The sequence below is a fragment of the Dreissena polymorpha genome, chromosome 7 (assembly GCF_020536995.1).
Source record: "Dreissena polymorpha isolate Duluth1 chromosome 7, UMN_Dpol_1.0, whole genome shotgun sequence".
In the NCBI taxonomy this organism is placed as follows: domain Eukaryota; kingdom Metazoa; phylum Mollusca; class Bivalvia; order Myida; family Dreissenidae; genus Dreissena; species Dreissena polymorpha.
Window position 1 is genome coordinate 23907562 of NC_068361.1, and position 20440 is coordinate 23928001.

General features: G+C 33.8%; 2 protein-coding genes and 2 long non-coding RNA genes across 4 annotated transcripts in view; 1 reads left to right on the top strand and 3 right to left on the bottom strand.

The window, feature by feature from the left end:
* Positions 1-13452, bottom strand: part of LOC127838965 (serine/threonine-protein kinase Chk1-like) — a 31056-nt gene extending 17604 nt beyond the window's left edge. The window contains exons 1-3 of the mRNA XM_052367103.1: positions 13340-13452; positions 12366-12483; positions 12117-12224 (exon numbers count right to left, since the gene is read on the bottom strand). Of these exons, the coding sequence (XP_052223063.1) occupies positions 12117-12224; positions 12366-12483; positions 13340-13356 (243 nt within the window). The 5' untranslated portion in view covers positions 13357-13452. The remainder of the gene's footprint in view (positions 1-12116; positions 12225-12365; positions 12484-13339) is intronic.
* LOC127838966 (uncharacterized) lies at positions 6726-9081 on the bottom strand. Its single transcript, XR_008030087.1, has 3 exons — positions 8854-9081; positions 7752-7881; positions 6726-6995 (listed from the first exon to the last, which is right to left on the bottom strand). It is a non-coding gene; the product is annotated as an uncharacterized LOC127838966 (long non-coding RNA).
* Positions 13453-13478: 26 nt separating the features above from the next.
* Positions 13479-18629, bottom strand: LOC127838967 (uncharacterized). The gene is made up of 3 exons (XR_008030088.1): positions 18510-18629; positions 14616-14676; positions 13479-13556 (listed from the first exon to the last, which is right to left on the bottom strand). It is a non-coding gene; the product is annotated as an uncharacterized LOC127838967 (long non-coding RNA).
* A 219-nt stretch (positions 18630-18848) lies between these two features.
* LOC127839537 (uncharacterized) overlaps positions 18849-20440 on the top strand; it is a 54248-nt gene continuing 52656 nt past the window's right edge. The window contains exon 1 of the mRNA XM_052367929.1: positions 18849-18939. The gene's annotated coding sequence lies outside the window, so the exon portion shown is untranslated. The remainder of the gene's footprint in view (positions 18940-20440) is intronic.

The following is a 20440-nucleotide window of genomic DNA, read 5'->3' on the forward strand; positions in this document are numbered from 1 at the left end:
TAATATTTGATCTCAATCCACAGACTGATTCCGAGGAACTAGGGGGAACATTACATTTTAATTTACACAAAACCAAACAGCGTAATGATGTGATTTTAGATTTATTTCCATTAACCTTTAAGAGAATAATAAACATGTTTTTATATTTTGTAAACTGTTAAAGCAGGGGAAATTAAAAACTAACAATATTTTTATTCATTTGCCACTGCAGCAAATCTTACAAACATCTTATCAATTTGGGAAGGCCATGGGATTGATTTTAATAAATCTGGGTAAGAACAACTTTTCAATTAATCGTACACAACAAAAATTACAACTCTGGGAGCCGTTTCATCAACGATTTACGACTAGTTGTAAATTACGATTTACATAAATTACGACGTTTCAATGAAATCGCGTTTCATCAAGCAAATCGTAAATTAAAATTACATAAATTTCATACAAAAATATACGACTGGGTAAGGGCAACCGTAAATTAACGTAATGGCGGTCGTTTTTGTCATCCACGATGACAGGAGACGAAAAATTACCAATGCCAAGGCTTTTTAGGGAGAGAATTGTTCTCGAAAACCTACGAGATGAGAACATTGCTTCGATATATCGTCTAAGTAAGGGCGGAATAGAGCGATTGTTGGTTTTGATCGGGGAAGACATAGCACCAACTCGACGGCGACCTTTCATTCCGTCGCTTAGGTATGTAAATAAGGCGAAGAAATATTTTGATTTAAACAAGTATAATTATAAAATTGTATTTATTTTCAAACAGCAAATAAGTAGAATTTAACCCAAAAACTTTAGAGTGGTTGCCCTTTGTTTACTTAGCATTTGACCACTCGGATTTTGCAAAATGGTTGAAGAATAAGTCATTGTTGTATCTTTTCTTTATAAAAGCATTCGATGATTACCGGTATTAGTTTAATCATTTATTGTTGTGTTTCTTTACAAATGACTTTATGTTAAACTCATTATATTTTCTGTCGACGTGTACTTATCGATGACATTAAGTGCAGACTGATTTACCCCACCCGCTAATCTAATGTTGAACTTGTAGTTGTTCTACTTCTAAATGTTGTGATTGAACAATACTTTACCTCGAAATTGTTGATTATAACATCATGATCATTAAAATGAATATGACATCATGATACTGTTTGTGTTTGCTATTTTTAAACAAGTTTATTGTATTGGTGAGTTAAGTAGATGCTGATGGTACCTTTTGTATTTAATAATTGTAGAAAAATTACCATAATTGTTTCTATATTGTTCTCATTTGATTACAATGTTGTTCGATTGGTCATTGTCAGCTCGGATACTACTTACCTGTACCAAGGGTACTCTTTAAGTATACTCAGGGCTTCCCCTGGCTAAAAAATTTCTTTAGCCAACATTTTAGCCAATTGGATTTTTTTGTAGCCAAATTTTAGAAACTGTAGCCAAAGTTTTAGCCAAGCATTTGGGACCGCCTCGTGAAAGTCTAGGGGTGTAAGAACACAAATAACTACAATATGAAGCTTAAATATATTTATTACTATAATCATCCTTTTAAAATATTGTACATAACAGAATATAAGTTTATAACAAAAAATATTTATAGATATGCATAGATCTAGATATACATACATCAATGTAATAATCATACTTTTATTCTACATAACAGAATATCAGTTTATACATACATCATAAGCACATGTTCAGTTCACATTGTTTACAAAATAAGCACATTTTCATTATATTCAAGATATTCATTCTTGAGCACATATTTCAATCTTTGCAAAACATAACAGTTGATCAAGACTAAAGATGCTTTATTTTCAAAGCCTCTCACTTCATATTGTTAGTTATATTTGGTCATTTGGAAATGATATACATCAGCTTTGACAGCTTCTGTTGTTAAAACATTTTTTGTAAGTGGTCGATGTTTCTAGGCTCAAATAAATGAATGTTTTTCACGCATATTTCTTGACAGAAAGGCCCAGATAATTGCCATCATCCATTCTAGTTGCCTGAAAAATGATAAAACATAGTTTTACAAACTATCAACAACAAATCAACACATAAATGTCCGTATCTTTAAATGTCCGAATTTTTAACTTATCCGAAATATATTACAACAAGTGAATGGTATACTTTTTATTTCCGAAATTGTTGATTTCTTAATCAAACTTTACCTCTCCCAAAATATTATAATAATGAAGCTATTAAACAGAAATGCTCTCAAATTCCTGTTGAAACAAGATTTCATGTGCTTTTGTGAAGAAATACTTTTTTGTTAAATGCTTTTGCCAGGCCCGTGGTATTGACATAATGTTCGATAACACCTTTAGATTTCACACCAGCAAGCGTTCTATACATAGATGGTGACGTCACTGCCAGTACACAATGCACCAGCAAGTTTCCTTTGTTTTGATGACCGGTTCTGACCGGTGTTGCTGCAGACTGCGTATCAAATTTTCTGGTTAATAACACGATGATGTATTGACGCACAGTCGACGGTTTAAAGAGTTTACTATCTGGGATGGTACTTGACAGGCAAAAAACGTTTCGCCGAGCATTTTCGCCAACCGAGAATTTTATTCGCCGAATTTTAAAAACGTTTCGCCGAGCATTTTCGCCAACCGAGAATTTTATTCGCCGAATTTGCGAAATATTCGCCAACGGCGAATTTGGCGAACGACAGCGGAAGCCCTGATACTTACATGTAGAGCTTACCCTGTTACAGTTAATATACTTTAACACAGCCGGAAATTTAATGCTAAATGGGTTGTTGTAGGCTTAATTTTGGTTAATTATGTTCGCATTAATGTCATTTTTTTTTTCAAATAGTCTTTATATCATCGAAATTTATACTCAAAAAGCATGTTGATGCAGTTTTTTCAAAAGGTAAGTTTTATTTAGATAAACAATATCGCTTTACATTTATCCGTAGTGCACTGTACCACATCGGATTTTGGGCAGGAATACAACTCGGGTACAGTCTAATAAGGACCGGGTATGTTTAAGTATATTAACCTTACCCGAGGTACATGCAAGTATGCTTAATGGTACCAGGGGTACATGTAAGTAGTACCCAAGCTGTGAAGAACCAATCGAGCGTGAGTAAAGTAGATGTCTTTAATAATTGCAGAACAATTACCTTAATTATTTAAGAAATAATATTTTTCTATCATGGTTTGTTGTCGAATAACCCACAGTAAGGAGTATAGATGCGTAGGAATTAAATCAAGAGTGCGAAGCACGAGTGATTTGATAACACACATCTACACAACTCACTGTGGGTTATTCGACAACAAACCATCATAGAAAAATATTATTTCGATTCTAACACGATTCTAATTGATTTGATTCAAGTTTTAGGACGTGAACTATATTTTTCAATACTATGCCCTTCTTAGTACACAGTTCACTATTTAGTGACGTCATTGAATTGTACAAACATATGACGTCGTTTTCATCTACAAATATTTTGCAAATGACGTCACTTTCATTGAAAACAACAATCGTAGAAACTTAATGACGTCACGTTTATTGATGCTACTGAAAAGCTGACATGTAAATGTTTTCTGAATTACATTTCCTAACCAATAACATTTTTTGTAGGCGTGGTTATGCCAATAATCACCAAATATACAATTAGTTGTTTCATTACACTTATATACATGCTACATTTTTTACATTTCTTTTAGAGCGGGATTTAGCACATGTATTTTACTGCAATATTTTCTTTATTTATTCGGAACTATTTTCGAAACATTAAGCTTGATTTCCTTCTTTGTCTATAGAAAACAAGTCATGTGCCGTGTTAGAATTCTATATTGTTTTCATTTGATTACAATTTATTTATTTGTCAAATTCAATTCTGCAGTGCTATAAATATGCACCCCACATCCAAAAAAATTATTTCATGCATATTGATGGGGCTTTTTTATTTATTTACTCATTTTCTGCATTCCTCCCTTTTGTGTTGATAATGTGAACATGAAATGATGAGCACTCTCATGTTAATGAATAACTTTTATTTTTTTATAGATTTTGGCATATTGCTTATTGCCAAGGGAGATGTTTACTGAGGATTCCATGCCATTAATGTGCAGGTTGTTGCTGACGCCAGCATGAGGTAAATGTAAATACAGTATTATGATTCATTACCTTATCATTAAATTTGGTATAAAAGCAGATAAATACCATAAAAGGTTGAAATAAGCGTATTGCTTATCATCTTTGACATCTAATAATAATTAGTTACCTACATGCGCAAAAAACATTTACTACCACAATAAGCACCATTAGCACTGTGTGATCAAGCTTTTGTTCTTTTATGTGTGCCAATGCAGCTATCAGTATTATCTTTAAATATTGTCTTAAGTTACATTATTTCATCTAGGTAACTAAAATATAGTGATTCGATAATACTAAGGCTAGTTTTGTGAAACTTATTGAGATGCTTTCCTACCTTAATCTAACAATATTAACTGTGGACTGCTGTTTTATCAAAGACAAAGCAACTGCCCAATAAAATATTTCTATTTACAGCAATATCTGAGCACCAATGGTGAGTGTCATCTGCTGGGAGATAGTGGGTATCCGTTAAGGACTAACCTGATGACCCCTTAACCTCATCCCTCCCATGCTGCGGAACAGGCCTACAATGACCATCTATGTAGAGGGTGAGTAGTAGAAAGGGCATTTGGAGTGTTGAAATCACGAGATTGGTAACATATTATATAGGTTGTGAAATATAAGTCTTATTAGTGCGAGATCAACTTACCACACAGTATTTATATGAAGTATTAGTGCCAATCTCTTTCTTGTGCCTCACAGTGTCTTAAATCAAACGTAACTTCTAAAGCTTGATAACATACAACTTAAATTATCAAATTTTAGAATTTATATGTAAATTAACTTTTATTATAACTGAGGGTTGTTTGCATGTGTGAATATGATGTTTCATAAAAAAATGTCCGTTTAAATAAACTGATGTTTTATTCATTTTATTTTAAATCTTAAAATTTCATTTTGCTTATCCCTAGACTCTATGTATGAAATATTGTTTACTAGTGCATTTAAATGATATTGTGCATTAATAGTGAATACAGGCACAAATAAAGTGTTTTGTAGGCTATATATTATATATAATTAATATTGAAATTAAATTAATGTCAATGGTATCAGGACAATTTAGTCACTTAGACAAATGTCTATGTTAAAGAAATACTTTTGATATTTGTCTAGATATCTGCATGCCACTGGTGTATGTTGGCCTTTCAAGTCCAATAAGTGCTGTGAAATATCAACTGTGTACATGCCCCTGCATAACCCGTGTCTGGATTCAAACGTTCCTCTGATAGAGGAATTGGTTGGAAACGTGATGGAACTGGAAGTTATGAACAACACACCAGTACATCGAGCAGCTGATCAAACGGTTTCATAAAAAATGTTAAAAAATTATAGTTATAAATGTTAAAAAGTGATAGATGGCTTGAGTCTTCTCTGAATAGGCAGAGCTACACTACTCAGCCAAATGGCGTAAAGTTGTGTCCTAGCTGATTTGGAAGGATTGGTATTCCTGGTTGTCTAGACACAATAATTACAACAGCTGATGTTTGCATGTTTTATAATTGTGTATGCATAATTTGTCTAATATTTACTTCAAGATTATAGGTTTGTGAAAGAAAAAAAATGCCAATGTTCTGAGGACCAATAAAAAAGTTATGTGTTAAATATTACCAAGTGCTTGATTCAATATTTATTTTAAAGGGAACTTTTCCTAAATTTTGGCAGATATTTAAGTTTTTCATTAAACGCTTTTATATTGATACATGTAAACACTGGATCTAAAAAGCTCCAGTAAAAAAAAGAATACAATTAAAGAAAGATAAAAAAGTAACTCCTACAGGGCTCAAACCACTGACCCCTGAAGTAAAAGCCTCACACTAAGACCACTTGTCCGTCCGTGTTGATACAATGAGTGATGTATTTTACACTTTAAATAAGCAATCCTCATCGTGTCACAAAATATAACGACAACAACAGAACTCTACAAATTATTCAATCGTCGAGTGTTGCAGCAGTTAGTTGCAACGCTTAAACATTTTCAAGTTTTTAAATCGTCAAAAGATGCATATAATGGATATTTTAGAGCATGGTAAATGTTCAGTATTACTGTTTCGACTCACTGTGACCTTGACCTTTGACCTAGTGACCTGACAATCAATAGGGGTCATCTGCCAGTCATGATTAATCTACTTATGAAGTTTCATGATCCTAGGCCTAAGCTTTCTTGAGTTATCTATCATCCGGAAAACATCTGGTGGACAGACCGACCAAGCAAAACAATATACCCCCTCTTCTTTGAAGGGGGGCATAAAAAGTGGGCTTGTAAATGTATCGGTACTTTATTATAATTAGTGTGCTGTCTATAAATATGAATATTATTGTCATGAAAAAAAGAAGTTTTCCAGTATATTAGATTGTTTCCGAATGTATTTACTAAACTTTACCCCTTAATGATTCTCTGTTCAATTATTTAGTAATCTACCGTTAAAATATGTTGTTTACCTGTGCAATTTTTTGTATTTTTATTGAAATGTTTATCATAATAATGTTTACGGTATTTGATAACAGTTGCTATGACACTAGTTTTCAATGAATAAAACACAAAGAACATTCACAAATATTTATTATTAATCAGGAAGTACAATATATTAACTGGGCATGGTATTATAATTCATATGACAATTGATATCTTACATGATATTATGTGTAATAATAAGTTTCATAGACTCACTGAACACCATCACATGTAAAATCAATTCAAAGTTCCAGAAACAATTGAGCAATTTAAAATTTCATTTTATTTATTTCATTTTTTTTATAAAGAGAAACCAGTTCCTCGTGATTATTGCTTATGTCCCTCTGAATGGCATATCTTTCCCTTGACGCCATCAACATCTCCTCCCGTGTTTTAGTTACGCTGTTGCTTCATTCTTCACATGTTGCTGCAAGCAGATAAATTTACTAGTTTATACATTTAACAGAACTAAATATTAAATACACAACATATGACACTATGTTCATAATAAGTAAGCATGCCTACATGACCTGGTTTTGTTTCTGAAAGTTGGTTTTTGTATTGCAAAATTAACCTAGCTTTCTGAATTTAACTCATCATTTGTGTGTGACACTAATGCTCTACATTCAAATTTCTTTTTTAAGTACATTGATGTCGAAAGAATTAAATAAAAAATACCTTGACACACAAGTTCATACCCTGGTAAATAGGTTACCAGTAATAAAGTTAAATGAAAAAAATGCAGCAATACTTTATCACCATAAAACAGAGTACAATGAAAAACAAGAGCACCGCATAACAGGTGTGAACGCTCGGCTGCGGGTGCATTTTTAACGCATAAAAGCTTGTCAGAATTTTTTTAAGGTCGCAGTGACCTTCACCTTTGACCTAGTGACCCAAATATGGACGAGGCTTGTAGAACTCATCAAGGTGGACCTGCATATGAAGTTTCATAGTTATAGGTGGAAGCACTTTGATTTTATGGCCAAAGTTCAAAACATTGACAAAATGTTGAGGTTTGAGCATGACGCGGACGACACGACACGCTGGTTATGACAATACCTTGGGTTTTCTCCGAAAACAGTCCAGCTAAAAATTGAAAACATAAATTGTTACATTTTAATTGTAGGAAATAATTAGCAGTAAGCTTTACAATAATCTATAGAAAAAAACTAATAATTACTATTTGTTGCTTCTTCCTTCAGTTTTATGTTTTAACATAGCTGAGTGACACAACTTCTGTTTGAGTTTTGACAACCGTGTTCTCTGTCCATTTTATTTGGGTCCTTCAGCAAGTAATAACATTTTGTTTTCTGGAAAAACAAAGAAATGAAAACTGCATTTGTGATCTTTACATGTAACACAGTTTTGCAGAGAAAGCAATATAAATCAGTGTTGATTATTTACATCTTGTGAATCAACACTATAATAAATTATTGTGGACAATGATATTTATTTAATGCTTTCCGGTGGTTTATAGAGAAATATCGGTGGATTAAAACTGATAATTTCACTGTTTCAAACAATGAAAATTATAAGTGAGAATTATCGATAATTTTCACTGTTTACTGTGAAATGTCGACATTTATTTGACAAAATGACAACATAATCCCAACGACATTCTTAAGTAAAACTCTTTAACAATGTATATAAACTGCGAAAAAAATTATTGGATTCGGTGGAAAATCGATTTTGATTCACTTGTGATCATAGAAAATATATATTTTCACTCGTGGCTGCGCCACTTGTGAAAATATCATTGTCTATGATCACTCGTGAATTAAAAACGATAATCCACCGAATCCAACAAAAATCCTCTATATAATAGACAAACAAATAGCATTCTCAATGATATGACATTTGTTATTACTAAACATGTTGTGTCATGTGAATCTAATACCTTATTGAAATAAAATATTTGATAATTGAACACAAAAATGCTGACATGACACACTTTCAATCCATGATGTCTTGTTATTGTCAGCCTGAATTCGGATTGGTCTATATTAAATTATATTATTAAACTGTTAATTGATCTACACCACAGTCGCATTTCTGCATAGAAAGAACAAAACAATTAATCTTACCAATATATTTTTATTCGTGGATAAAGAAAATAAGCAAAAAATAATCTTCATTCTTGTCAATATCAATTGCCGCCTTAAGAGTATTTTGATGATTTTTGCTTTGGCAGACACTTGGCTGAAATAATGCGCGTTCAGATTTATCCTGAACGCGAATTATTTCAGCTGTCTTCATTCATGACCAACAAGTTCTCAACTCACATTTCAACCGTCTCCATCCAATGCCTGATCCAAAATAACTTCTATTTGCGTTTAGTAACGGAAGGAGAGTGTAGGCCAAACAGCAATCGGTAGCCTTCCACACCGATCTACACGACGTTTTCAATGTTTGTTTTTGTTTCGATTCACAGCTAGCATTGTTTTTGTTAGTCCAAGACGTAAATCGACCTCATATTTATAGGAGTATATTTTTGTGCGATGTTTTCCTAAGCTGACAGAACGCGCGAAAATTACGTCATGCAATTTTTCAGACTGTGTCACTATTTTTTTCGGTTACAAAATACGTATATTTAAGTAGTCGTATTTTATGTATGTTGCATTTACGATTTCGTTGATGAAACGGAGTTTATGTAAAATCGTAAACGACTACATTTATCTCGATACATAATTTACGATCGTATAAAAATACGTAATTATTGATGAAACGGCCCCCTGGGTCTTGTAGTTTTAGGGAAGAAAATGTGTATGTTTCTTTTGTTATAACCATACTAGCCATACTAGCCATGTGACCCCTATGGCTTGGCCAGTTTTAACTCCCAAAGCAAAATTTAGACAAACTTAGTAGCAATCCACAATACAGTGTAACATACTCAATCTCCCATTTATTTATTACAGGCATTTTTGATTTTGAACAATAAAATATTAATTTTTTTTTGATAATAAATGATTGAAATGTTGAATGTTTAGTTTTATATTCTTATTATTAGTATCCCAAAAAATGTCAACTGCCAGTACAAAAGCCCTCAGAACCATGAATAAAACGTCCCTTAAACATATCCGAGATATTGAGGAAATTAACCCCCCCCCCGCCCAACTTATGGCAGAGTCAAAGAACAAGAGCTACGCCTTGCGGGTGCAGACCGCTCATCTATTTTCTTTTTAAAGGTGAAGGGACTCTCATTTTCAATCACAAAGGAGGGAGGGGTGGAGTGAAGAGGGGTGCATTGTTTGGGTGTGTGGTCATTTATTACATTATCTTCCAGAAATGCGAAAAAAAGGAAACAAAAATCGGGGGGGGGGGCGATGGTTGGACGGTATTTCAAACATAAAATAATAAAAATAAATATTTGTGTTTTTTAACCTTTACAACAAAAAAAAATGGGGGGGGGTGAGGTGGGGGGGTATAGTGTTAGGGTGTGGTGGTAATTTGTGAGATGATCTTAAAAAAAAAAAAAAAAAAAAAAAATTAGGGGGGGGATTCGCGTGGGGGGAGGGGGGGGTGGGGGGATTCTTGGGTGCGATGGTTGGACGGTATTTCAAACATAAAATAATCAAAATAAATAGTTTTGTTTTTTAACCATTTAAAAAAAAAATTGGGGAGGGGGTGGGATGGGGGGGGGGTATAGTGTGAGGGTGTGGTGGTCATTTGTGAGATGATCTTAAAAAAAAAAAAAAAAAAAAAAAAAAGGGGGGAGGGTTTCAGGGGGGGGGGGGAAAGCACGGGCGATGGTTTGGGTGGAGTCTATTGTGGTATGTCAGGTAAGAGTAGTTTTGTCAAAGTATCAATCAAATATAATCATAAATAAAGAAGTTATGGCAATTTTAGCAAAATTTAATAATTTGACCTTGAGAGTCAAGGTCATTTAAAGGTCAAGGTAAAATTCAACTTGCCAGGTACAGTAACCTCATGATAGCATGAAAGTATTTGAAGTTTGAAAGCAATAGCCTTGATACTTAAGAAGTAAAGTGGATCGAAACACAAAATTTAACCATATATTCAAAGTTACTAAGTAAAAAAAGGGCCATAATTCCGTAAAAATGACATCCAGAGTTATGCAACTTGTCCTTTTACTGTACCGTTATGATAGTTTGCGAGTGTTCCAAGTATGAAAGCAATATCTATGATACTTTAGGGGTAAAGTGGACCAAAACACAAAACTTAACCAAACTTTCAATTTTCTAAGTATAAAGGGCCCATAATTCTGTCCAAATGCCAGTCAGAGTTACATAACTTTGCCTGCACAGTCCCCTTACGATAGTTAATAAGTGTTGCAAGTATGAAAGCAATAGCTTTGATACTGTAGGAATAAAGTGGACCTAAACACAAAACATAACCAAATTTTCAATTTTCTAAGTATAAAAAGGGCACATAATTCTGTCAAAATGCCAGTCAGAGTTACATTACTTTGCCTGCACAGTCCCCTTATGATAGTTAGTAAGTGTTGCAAGTATGAAAGCAATAGCTTTGATACTTAAGGAATAAAATGGACCTAAACACAAAACTTGACCAAAATTTTCAATTTTCTAAGTATAAAAAGGGCACATAATTCTGTCAAAATGCACGCCAGAGTTATCTAACTTTGCCTGCCCAGTCCCCTCATGATAGTAAGTAAGTGTACCAAGTTTGAATGCAATAGCATTGATACTTTCTGAAAAAAGTGGACCTAAACGCAAAACTTAACCAAAATTTTCAATTTTCTAAGTATAAAAAGGGCACATAATTCAGTCAAAATGCACGCCAGAGTTATCTAACTTTGCCTGCCCAGTCCCCTCATGATAGTTAGTAAGTGTACCAAGTTTGAATGCAATAGCATTGATACTTTCTGAGAAAAGTGGACCTAAACGCAAAACTTAACCGGACGCCAACGCTGACGCCGACGCAGACGCCGACGCCAAGGTGATGACAATAGCTCATATTTTTTTTTCAAAAAATAGATGAGCTAAAAAACCAAGTTTTTCTAGCCACATTATACCCCTCGACTTATTGCCGAGGAAGACTTATGGCTGCGAATGTACGGTAATTTGAACAAAATTTGTAGAGGTCCACAATACAATTTTAAATACCAAATATTATACATCCGACCAACATGATAATGTAGTGCACCAGAACGATTTGAACAAATTTGAAACAGCAAATGCAATCCAGGATCATTTGTTTGAAGTTTCATGAACATGTACCTAGCAGTTAAGTAGGAGATTAATTTTTTTTTATCACACAACGCACAACACTGGTCGCTGTGGTGTAATGGATATGGTGTTCGCCTAGCGACCGGGAAGTAACGGGTTCGATCCCCACCGTGGGAGCGTTCTATAGATCTCCCCCAAAGACACCTAGTACTGGTTCTAGGCCCAGGAAACGGACTCGAGAGCGTTTATGTAGCCTAAGGCTTTCGATGCAATCGAGCTAGAATAAATAGGTTTAAACTTAAAACACTGGACAGAAAACCACCAACATGAGCAGTATGAGCTCCGTTGAGCTACAAATAACATAAAAGTAAATGTGAATAACTCTTCTGAAAATGTACCTTTTTTATAACAATGTCCTTTGTCCCAAGATGAAGTAATTCGACCTTCCCAAAAGCACCTTTGCCAATTATTTTGTAATGGTCCGAGCCATCTCGACCACGTCTTTCCTAATAAAAAAAAAATACAAATTTGGTGTCTGTATTATATATTGAAATTCAACATAAGAAAATCGGTAAAATCTTGCGTTTTAACATCTTTATATTCTGACTTACAAAACAAATATTTATATAACTGTACATAAAAAATACCTTCAAACTGATATAAGCTTTTTCATCTATTATCACTCCTCTTTCCCCTCCTCTTTTCTCTTTTGCTTCATTTTCTGCCAATGGTATGCAATCTTTCCATGTACCTTTAAAGATTGTTCTGAAAATAATGACAACAAATCATTTATAAGCTCATAATAATATACTCAAGAGATAAAAGATCAGCATAACTCACATAACTGTTTTCTTGGTAATTGTGTGTGATTTTTAAATCAAATATTTTTCACAGAAGGGATAATAGTAGTAGCCATAGACTTCTGTCTGATTTCTGTAAAACTGCATACAATGACAAAGTTATTTTTAAGCATGTTCACAGCTATTTACTCATTTTGTAATTAAAATTAATTTATAATATCATATTGTTATATGAAATGTGTAAATACTATCAAATTGTTCCATGCATGCATTTTTTTCTGATGCGTGCATGTATGTTTGATTAAATAAATTATATTGTTTAAATTAAATGTGTATAAATACTCATCAATTTAAGTACCAATTGAAGAGAGATACCAACTAAGTTTACATACTACATGTAGATCTTTATTAAAGTGAAATGTTGAGATAGAATGAAAGATAAGTGTTAATCAAGAGTTGTTTGCAAGCAATGTAGGAGAGTCCCAATGTATCTAACTCTTAACCATTATGATTCATGTACAGCTTTTGTTTAGTTTTGTGTTAAGGTCATTAAAATATTTTATATATCCACCCCGTCATAAAAGGATTGTGAATCTGGCATGATCAAAGTGTTCAGTTTGTCTGTGCATTTAAAGTAAAGTGTGACTGAATACATACGTTCATAAAAATGAATTGTACATAAATTGTGACCAGTCAAAACACACAGGGGAATTTCGTCTTGTGCAGATATTTATTATCATTTCTTCTACTGAGAAAACATTATTAAACGCTTATACGACAATCATAAATTCGAACAGTTTGTCAAATAAGCTGGCTCTTACGCGGTCTGATACAGCATCTTTGGTGTAAACGGCAAGCCCTCATCCCCATGTTTAGTGTCCTCTCCAGGTATTGGTGGTCCTGTATCAAACGCTTTTTTTCCATCAGAACTTTGGACAGGTCCACACTGCAAAAACACAGGTGGTGGCAACTGATTGGCTGATATTTTAGGCCTTTGCATGTCAAAGAAGGTGCCATCGTCAGGTGCTAAAACTTTTGCTGTAAAAGGCAATCAGTATCCATGTGTAAAACAATCTACAAAAAAAACTATTTCATCAACAGTATTTATAACAAAGGTTATCTTCAGAAGTGACTAAAATGTCAAACGTTAAAAGAAAAGAATGCTATTTCATCAAACAGCATTCGGCTTCAAGACTTGTATTTGTTTGTTTTAATTTTTTTTTAAATATGAATATGACTGATAAAAACATAATACATTGTAGTAAATATCTCAGTGGATCTAAAAGTGGACAACAATAACAGTTTTTTGTACAAAAAGTTATTGGATCAAGTCAATTACCGAAACTTAGCATGACTTCTACTACAGTAACATTGCGATTTCATTTCAATAAATCAGAATAAAAATAACAGCACATATGGTGGATATTTCTATGAAGTCTAAAGATTCCAATAATCTGTCAGAAAATTCTAACAAGACATGTGCTGACAAGACACAAATGCCTCCATACATCCCTTTTGTTCACAATTTGACCTAGAACCACTAAGAGAGACCTTGACCTTTGAGGTAGGTAAGGGTGACAGGTGTTACATGTCTTATGATGGCTTACATTTGTGAAAGGTATTTTAAAATCTATCGATACAATTTCAAAGTTATGACTGAGACAGATCCTTTCAAATTTGACCTTTTACCTCTATATGTGGCCTTGACCTTATAGGTTAGGAGATGAGTGTTACACGCAAAACATTTTCTTATGATGGGTTTACATTTGTGCAAAGTTATTTCACCAATATAATTATGGCAAACGTTTGGCTGTAACAAGAATTTTCAGACAGATATCTAGACAGTTTTACAGACGCACAGAGGGACAGTTAGACTGCAATATGCCTCATTCTTTGAAGAGGGCGGCAGAGGGGGCAGGGGGAATAAAAATAAAAATGTTTAACAAGCACTAGGGCGCTTTAAGACATTATTAACTGTCTGAAAATAAAAAATTTTGACATGTGACAAGCATAAGTTTCGTGATACAAATAATTGACATAAGGTCCCATTAACATTTAAAAAAGCTATAGTAACTAAAAATATATCACTGTACTCACATTTTGACTTCAAGGAAAGTGGATCATCTCCTCCAATGATGGTGAAGTTTGCCATCTAAATCTGAAAAAAGCAATCTACATGTAATACACAAATAAATACATCCTCTTTGCTATGATTGAAGTTTTTGTTTTTAGTAAAGGCAAAGTTTACACTACATGTACAATTTAATGTACCATTAGATTTTGAAGAATTCAAATCAGTTTTGATACGGTAAATGTTGAACAAAGATTTAAACTTTTCACTATCTGCGCATTTATGAAAGAAACTAGTCAGCTCTCTAAAAATAGAACAGGAAGTAATTTAATGCATCACGCCACTGTGTATTGTTTACTTTAATGGTTATGAATGTAACCATAGCATGTACACTTGGCTAAAGTCTTAACATAAAATTTTAAGCGAACATTATCTGAAGAAAAACTTCACTTGATCAAAGTAAATTCAGATTATACTTAATAAACTTATATGATTATAAGTTTACAGTAAACATTAGGTTGACTGCAATTGAATAATTTATGCCTAATGGTAAATTTTGTTGTTTAAGAGAAAATTTTATTTTAATACTTATATAAGTAATACATGTATCAATAATTCCCCTATGTGGGGCGGCTGAAGGTTGACCGGGGAAATTTGACAAAGTACAAAAAAATATTTTGGTTTAATTCCACACAAGCATATTTTTCTAAATGCTAAACATTTTTATTTTTTTACATCTTATGATCTCATATCTAAAGAGGAAGTCTGACCACTACCGGTATCTAAAATCTGACTCAGTGTGTATGTTTTTTACCATTTTAAGAATGGGGCCAGGTCCCTTTAGATTGGGATAAATCGCGGCATTTTGACCAAAACAGGGAAATTATTGTTGTTGTGTTTTTGCTTACAAATGCTCAAAAAATGAGAATAAGTGTTTTAAATATTTAATTTAACAAAGTGTTACTTGTAGAGTTGGACAGGAAATAAACCAAATGTTGTTCTTAAAAAAAGCAGCCTTTAACAGAACAGAACAGAGCATGTGTTTTATTATGACTTGCACAATGTACATCGTCAACAAATGACCTAAATAACACCAGCCACTAGACCATTGACCAATGACCTAAGTGACAGCTGTCATTGACCAATGACCTAAGTGACCCCAGCCACTGACCAATGACATAAGTGACACCAGCCACTGACCAATGACCTAAGTGACACCAGCCACTGACCAATGACCTAAGTGACAGCTGTCATTGACCAATGACCTAAGTGACACCAGCCACTGACCAATGACCTAAGTGACAGCTATCATTGACCAATGACCTAAGTGACACCAGCCACTGACCAATGACCTAAGTGACATCAGCCACTGACCAATGACCTAAGTGACACCAGCCACTGACCAATGACCTAAGTGACAGCTGTCATTGACCAATGACCTAAGTGACACCAGCTACTGACTAATTACCTAAGTGATACCAGCCACTGACCAATGACCTAAATGACACCAGCCACTGACCAATGACCTAAGTGACACCAGCCACTGACCAATGACCTAAGTGACAGCTGTCATTGACCAATGACTTAAGTGACACCAGCCACTGACCAATGACCTAAATGACAGCTGTCACTGACCAATGACCTAAGTGACACCAGCCACTGACCAATGACCTAAGTGACATCTGTCATTGACCAGTGTTTTTTTCACCTATAGGGGAATGGTGGCGGGACCCGTCCAAAGGGGAAAAACGAGTCATTCTTTAGGAAAAGGGGAAAATTGAACATTTACTCTTTTATATGTAATGATATTTATTATATGAATACACATGTATGCATGAATGTAATATTCACAGCTGAATGTCTTTGTCCTATTTCTTAAATATATACCAATGATTTTTTCAACATTAGTTTCAGACAGTTCAGCCTTCATGCACAGTCTTAGTTTTCCTTGCCATTTTGAGTCTAATTGGGATTTTTTAAATCGATAAAATGGAAAATGTGAGCATTTTTTATCAATAAAATGGACCAAATTGGAATGTTTTTATCAACGAATATTGACACAATATACCTAGATACATCAGGCCTTTCCCTGGCCATTTTGGGAAAAAAATGCAATTCATGTTAAATTAACTGATTTGTGAAAAACTAACTTAATATAACTCTTTATAATAATTCAAAATCAAATTTAATTATAGTTATATACTTTATAAGTTGTTTATGAAATAAACTTGAGATATATCAGGGCTCAACATTAACCGAAAAACCAACTTGCCCTACCGGGCCAGTTCTTCCAAAATCTACTTGCACTGAACGTAAAGCAACTTTCCCAAACATGAAATATCACATCAACTGTAAACCTCATATTGTTTGATAAACCAAAATGATACACCACAAAACCTTTTTTTATTTTTGAACATTTAACAAAATGATTACAGCAATTTAAGTCTAAATTAAATGCTCTTTGTTCTTTTTTGCACTTTTCTGGGCGGACAACCAGATGGTAAAATAACTTGCCCAGACCCAACTTTTACTTTCCAGGGGAAATAGGACAACCATCAATGTTGAGCCCTGTATATTTATCATAATAAGACAGTAATTAAAAAAAAAAAATTTTTTTTTTTTTACTTTTGGAGGGGATTTTTCTACAAAATGGGGGAAAAATATAAACTCTTTTTTGGGGGGAGTGGGGCCGGATATCGGCCCCGAAATTGCCAAAAAAAAACACTGTTGACCAACAACCTAAGTGACACCAGCTACTGACTTATTACCTAAGTGATACCAGCCACTGACCAATGACCTAAATGACACCAGCCACTGACCAATGACCTAAGTGACACCAGCCACACCAATGACCTATTTGACACCAGCCACTGACTAATGACCTAAGTGACACAAGCCACTGACCCATGACCTAAGTGACACCAGGCATTTTGCTTGTCCAATAACCTAAGTGACAGCTGTCATTGATCAATGACCTAAGTGACACCAGCCACTGACCAATGACCTAAGTGACAGCTGTCATTGACCAATGATCTAAGTGACACCAGCCACTGAATAAAGACGTAAGTGACAGCAGCCGTTGACTAATAAATTGAGTGACAGCAGTCATTGACCAATATATTGGGTGACAACAGTCATTGACTAATGACCTGAGTGACAGCATTTCGACGAATGACCTGAGTAACAGCAGTAATTGACCAATGACCTGTGTGCAGCGGCCATTGACCAAATATCTGAGTGACAGCAGGCATTGACCAAATGTTTGAGTGACAAAAGCCATTGACCAAATATCTCAGTGACAGCAGTCATTGACCAATGACCTAAGTGACAGCAGACGTTGACCAATGACCTGAGTGACGGCAGATATTGACCAATGACCTGGATGACAACATTAATTTATAAATGACCTGAATGACAGAATTAATTGACCAATGCCAATGGCCAAAACGGATGCAGAAATTGACCCATCATCAAATGACCTGTAGCCAGATTATGCCAAGTTAATCATGAAGACAAGTTTTCTATGCTTTTACTTAATATTTCATCACAATTAAAAGATAAATACTTGTTATTATGCACATTAATTATATAATTTTGATATTACGCATAATGACCACACCCCTTAAAACTCATAGTCATACATTGCTGATCTCGTCGTGTTTATTTATAGAATTACTAGTTCTGGCTACCATAACTTTAAATGTCGCTTTTTATGATTTTTGACTGGCGCGACTTTATACAGGTCTGTCAATACTATATAAACTGTACGCTGAAGTTTCTTTAGCTATAGAATTACAAAAACGCATTTTTATCATTAAAATAAAAGGTTCGATATCGAATAATAACAAAAGTCATATATGTATAACAGTAAACTATGTTCACATGGTAACCAAATTCAAAGTTATAAAATAAAAATAAACCTCGATGCAGGTCAATTTTTCGGTTATGATGAATAATCAATCGGACGTCCTTAACTTAAGTCACGAGGATACAGAATAGTTTACAAAATAGTGAAGTGTGATCTCCCTGCATCTATTATAGGGCGTGATAAGGCTTATCATTTATAAATAATATAAATGCATAAGTAATTATTGTGTCAATTATTTGTTTCGTTTTTGTTTCTGCTGTTTATTTTATTTTTTTTTATTTTTTTTTTTCGCGAACCAAACATTTCTCTTCAAGTCCTAAACCTTTCCCCTTTACATTTGTTAACCTTTTTTGTACTGTACCGTAGGGCTTCGCTTTCCTGATGCTACTAGTACTTACTTTTTAGAATCGACAGCGAAAATTAAAGTATTTCGTACAAATTACCGACTCCAATTCACAGCTTAAAACAGTATCCCGTGGTCGGTATGGATATTTATATTGCTATTTGTAGCTTACAACGATTTATGCTGTGATAGATTCTTGATTGCTGAACGATTTTATGATGCAAATTGAATGCGTTAGTTCGTACCTTACAAGTACGTATCAGAATTGCTTTTTGAAAAGGAAACTTTTCTTGTTTGTATTTTTATGTGATTTTCTTTGTTGAAATATAAGGAATTGTGTCAATTAAGTAATAAACATTTTTACTTATTTTCTCAAGTGACATAAGAAATCAAATAACAGAATCTCAGAACCAATGCAACAACAAATGATTGATCTTCAAAGAATTATTTAATTCTTGTGATGTACAGTCGATTGGTGTATAGCGGATTTTAGTGAGTAACGGATAGCTTAAACGTTTTTTTGCAAAATACTTTTATTTGTGTTAAGATTGATATTTTTCTTTGAATTGAATAAAAAAAGCCTATCATTGTTAAGTCGATTCATGTTTTTGTTGATGTGTGTCATTGTTTACAACTGTTTCTTCTTTCGAAAGCAAAACAAGGTCACGTTATGTACGCACCGTTTTTGTGACGACAGAGAAAGTGCAGACGAATAGTTTCTTGAATTTTGCAGATTTTGTTTGGTAAACATAATGTTCCTTGATGTAATATTTTAGTATTATGTGTCCTTTACAAAAGTAAGAATGCTCAGAAACCAAATTGATGCGTACCATATAAAATAAGCATGAAAGCTGCAACTCGGGATTTACTAAATTAGTGAATAACAAACATGTGGTGACCCATATTTAGGAATGTGGGGATTGTCTCAAAATAAATATAAACTCAATTGAAGTTGTCCAATACACATGTGGTTAGCGTGTGGCTATGATATTAATAAGTGAAAACATCATTTTTAATGAAAAATAATCAAATTATAATGGAAAATCGATTTCTCTGAAAGCATTTTTTCCACTATCATATCTATATTATAGATTCAACTCAAAATGACGCGAATATAGGGTGCATGGCTTTGAACACCCATTACTTCATCAATTGTGCAGCGATTTCCATGAACTTGGTCTTATAAAACACAGAAATAAATTTCCTTTCTGGAAATGTACATATATTGCAATTATTTTATACAAATTATGCGTCAAATTTCAAGAAATAACATGATACACATGTAATCTGATAAGGACCTAAGCATTCCGGTAATGGCTGAATCAATGTACCATAAAATTCGCGCTGTAAACAAATAATGTTTTTCGGAAATTTAAAACCACTGGCATGTTTCAATAGGAAAGACATGTGTCTATCTAGGTTTAATGGTTTAATTACTGAATGCATGGTTTTTACGTTGAAATGAGACTCGAAGTCCTTAGCTATCCGTTATACACCAATCGACTGTACATGTCAATTTTGTTTATTTTCACACTGTTAAGCCATGTACATAATGCTATTGACATGGACACTTATAGCGTGATTCATTCGCTTTGGTGAACTAATTCCCAGGGCTTTTTTTCCTTCTAAGAGACTGGCTG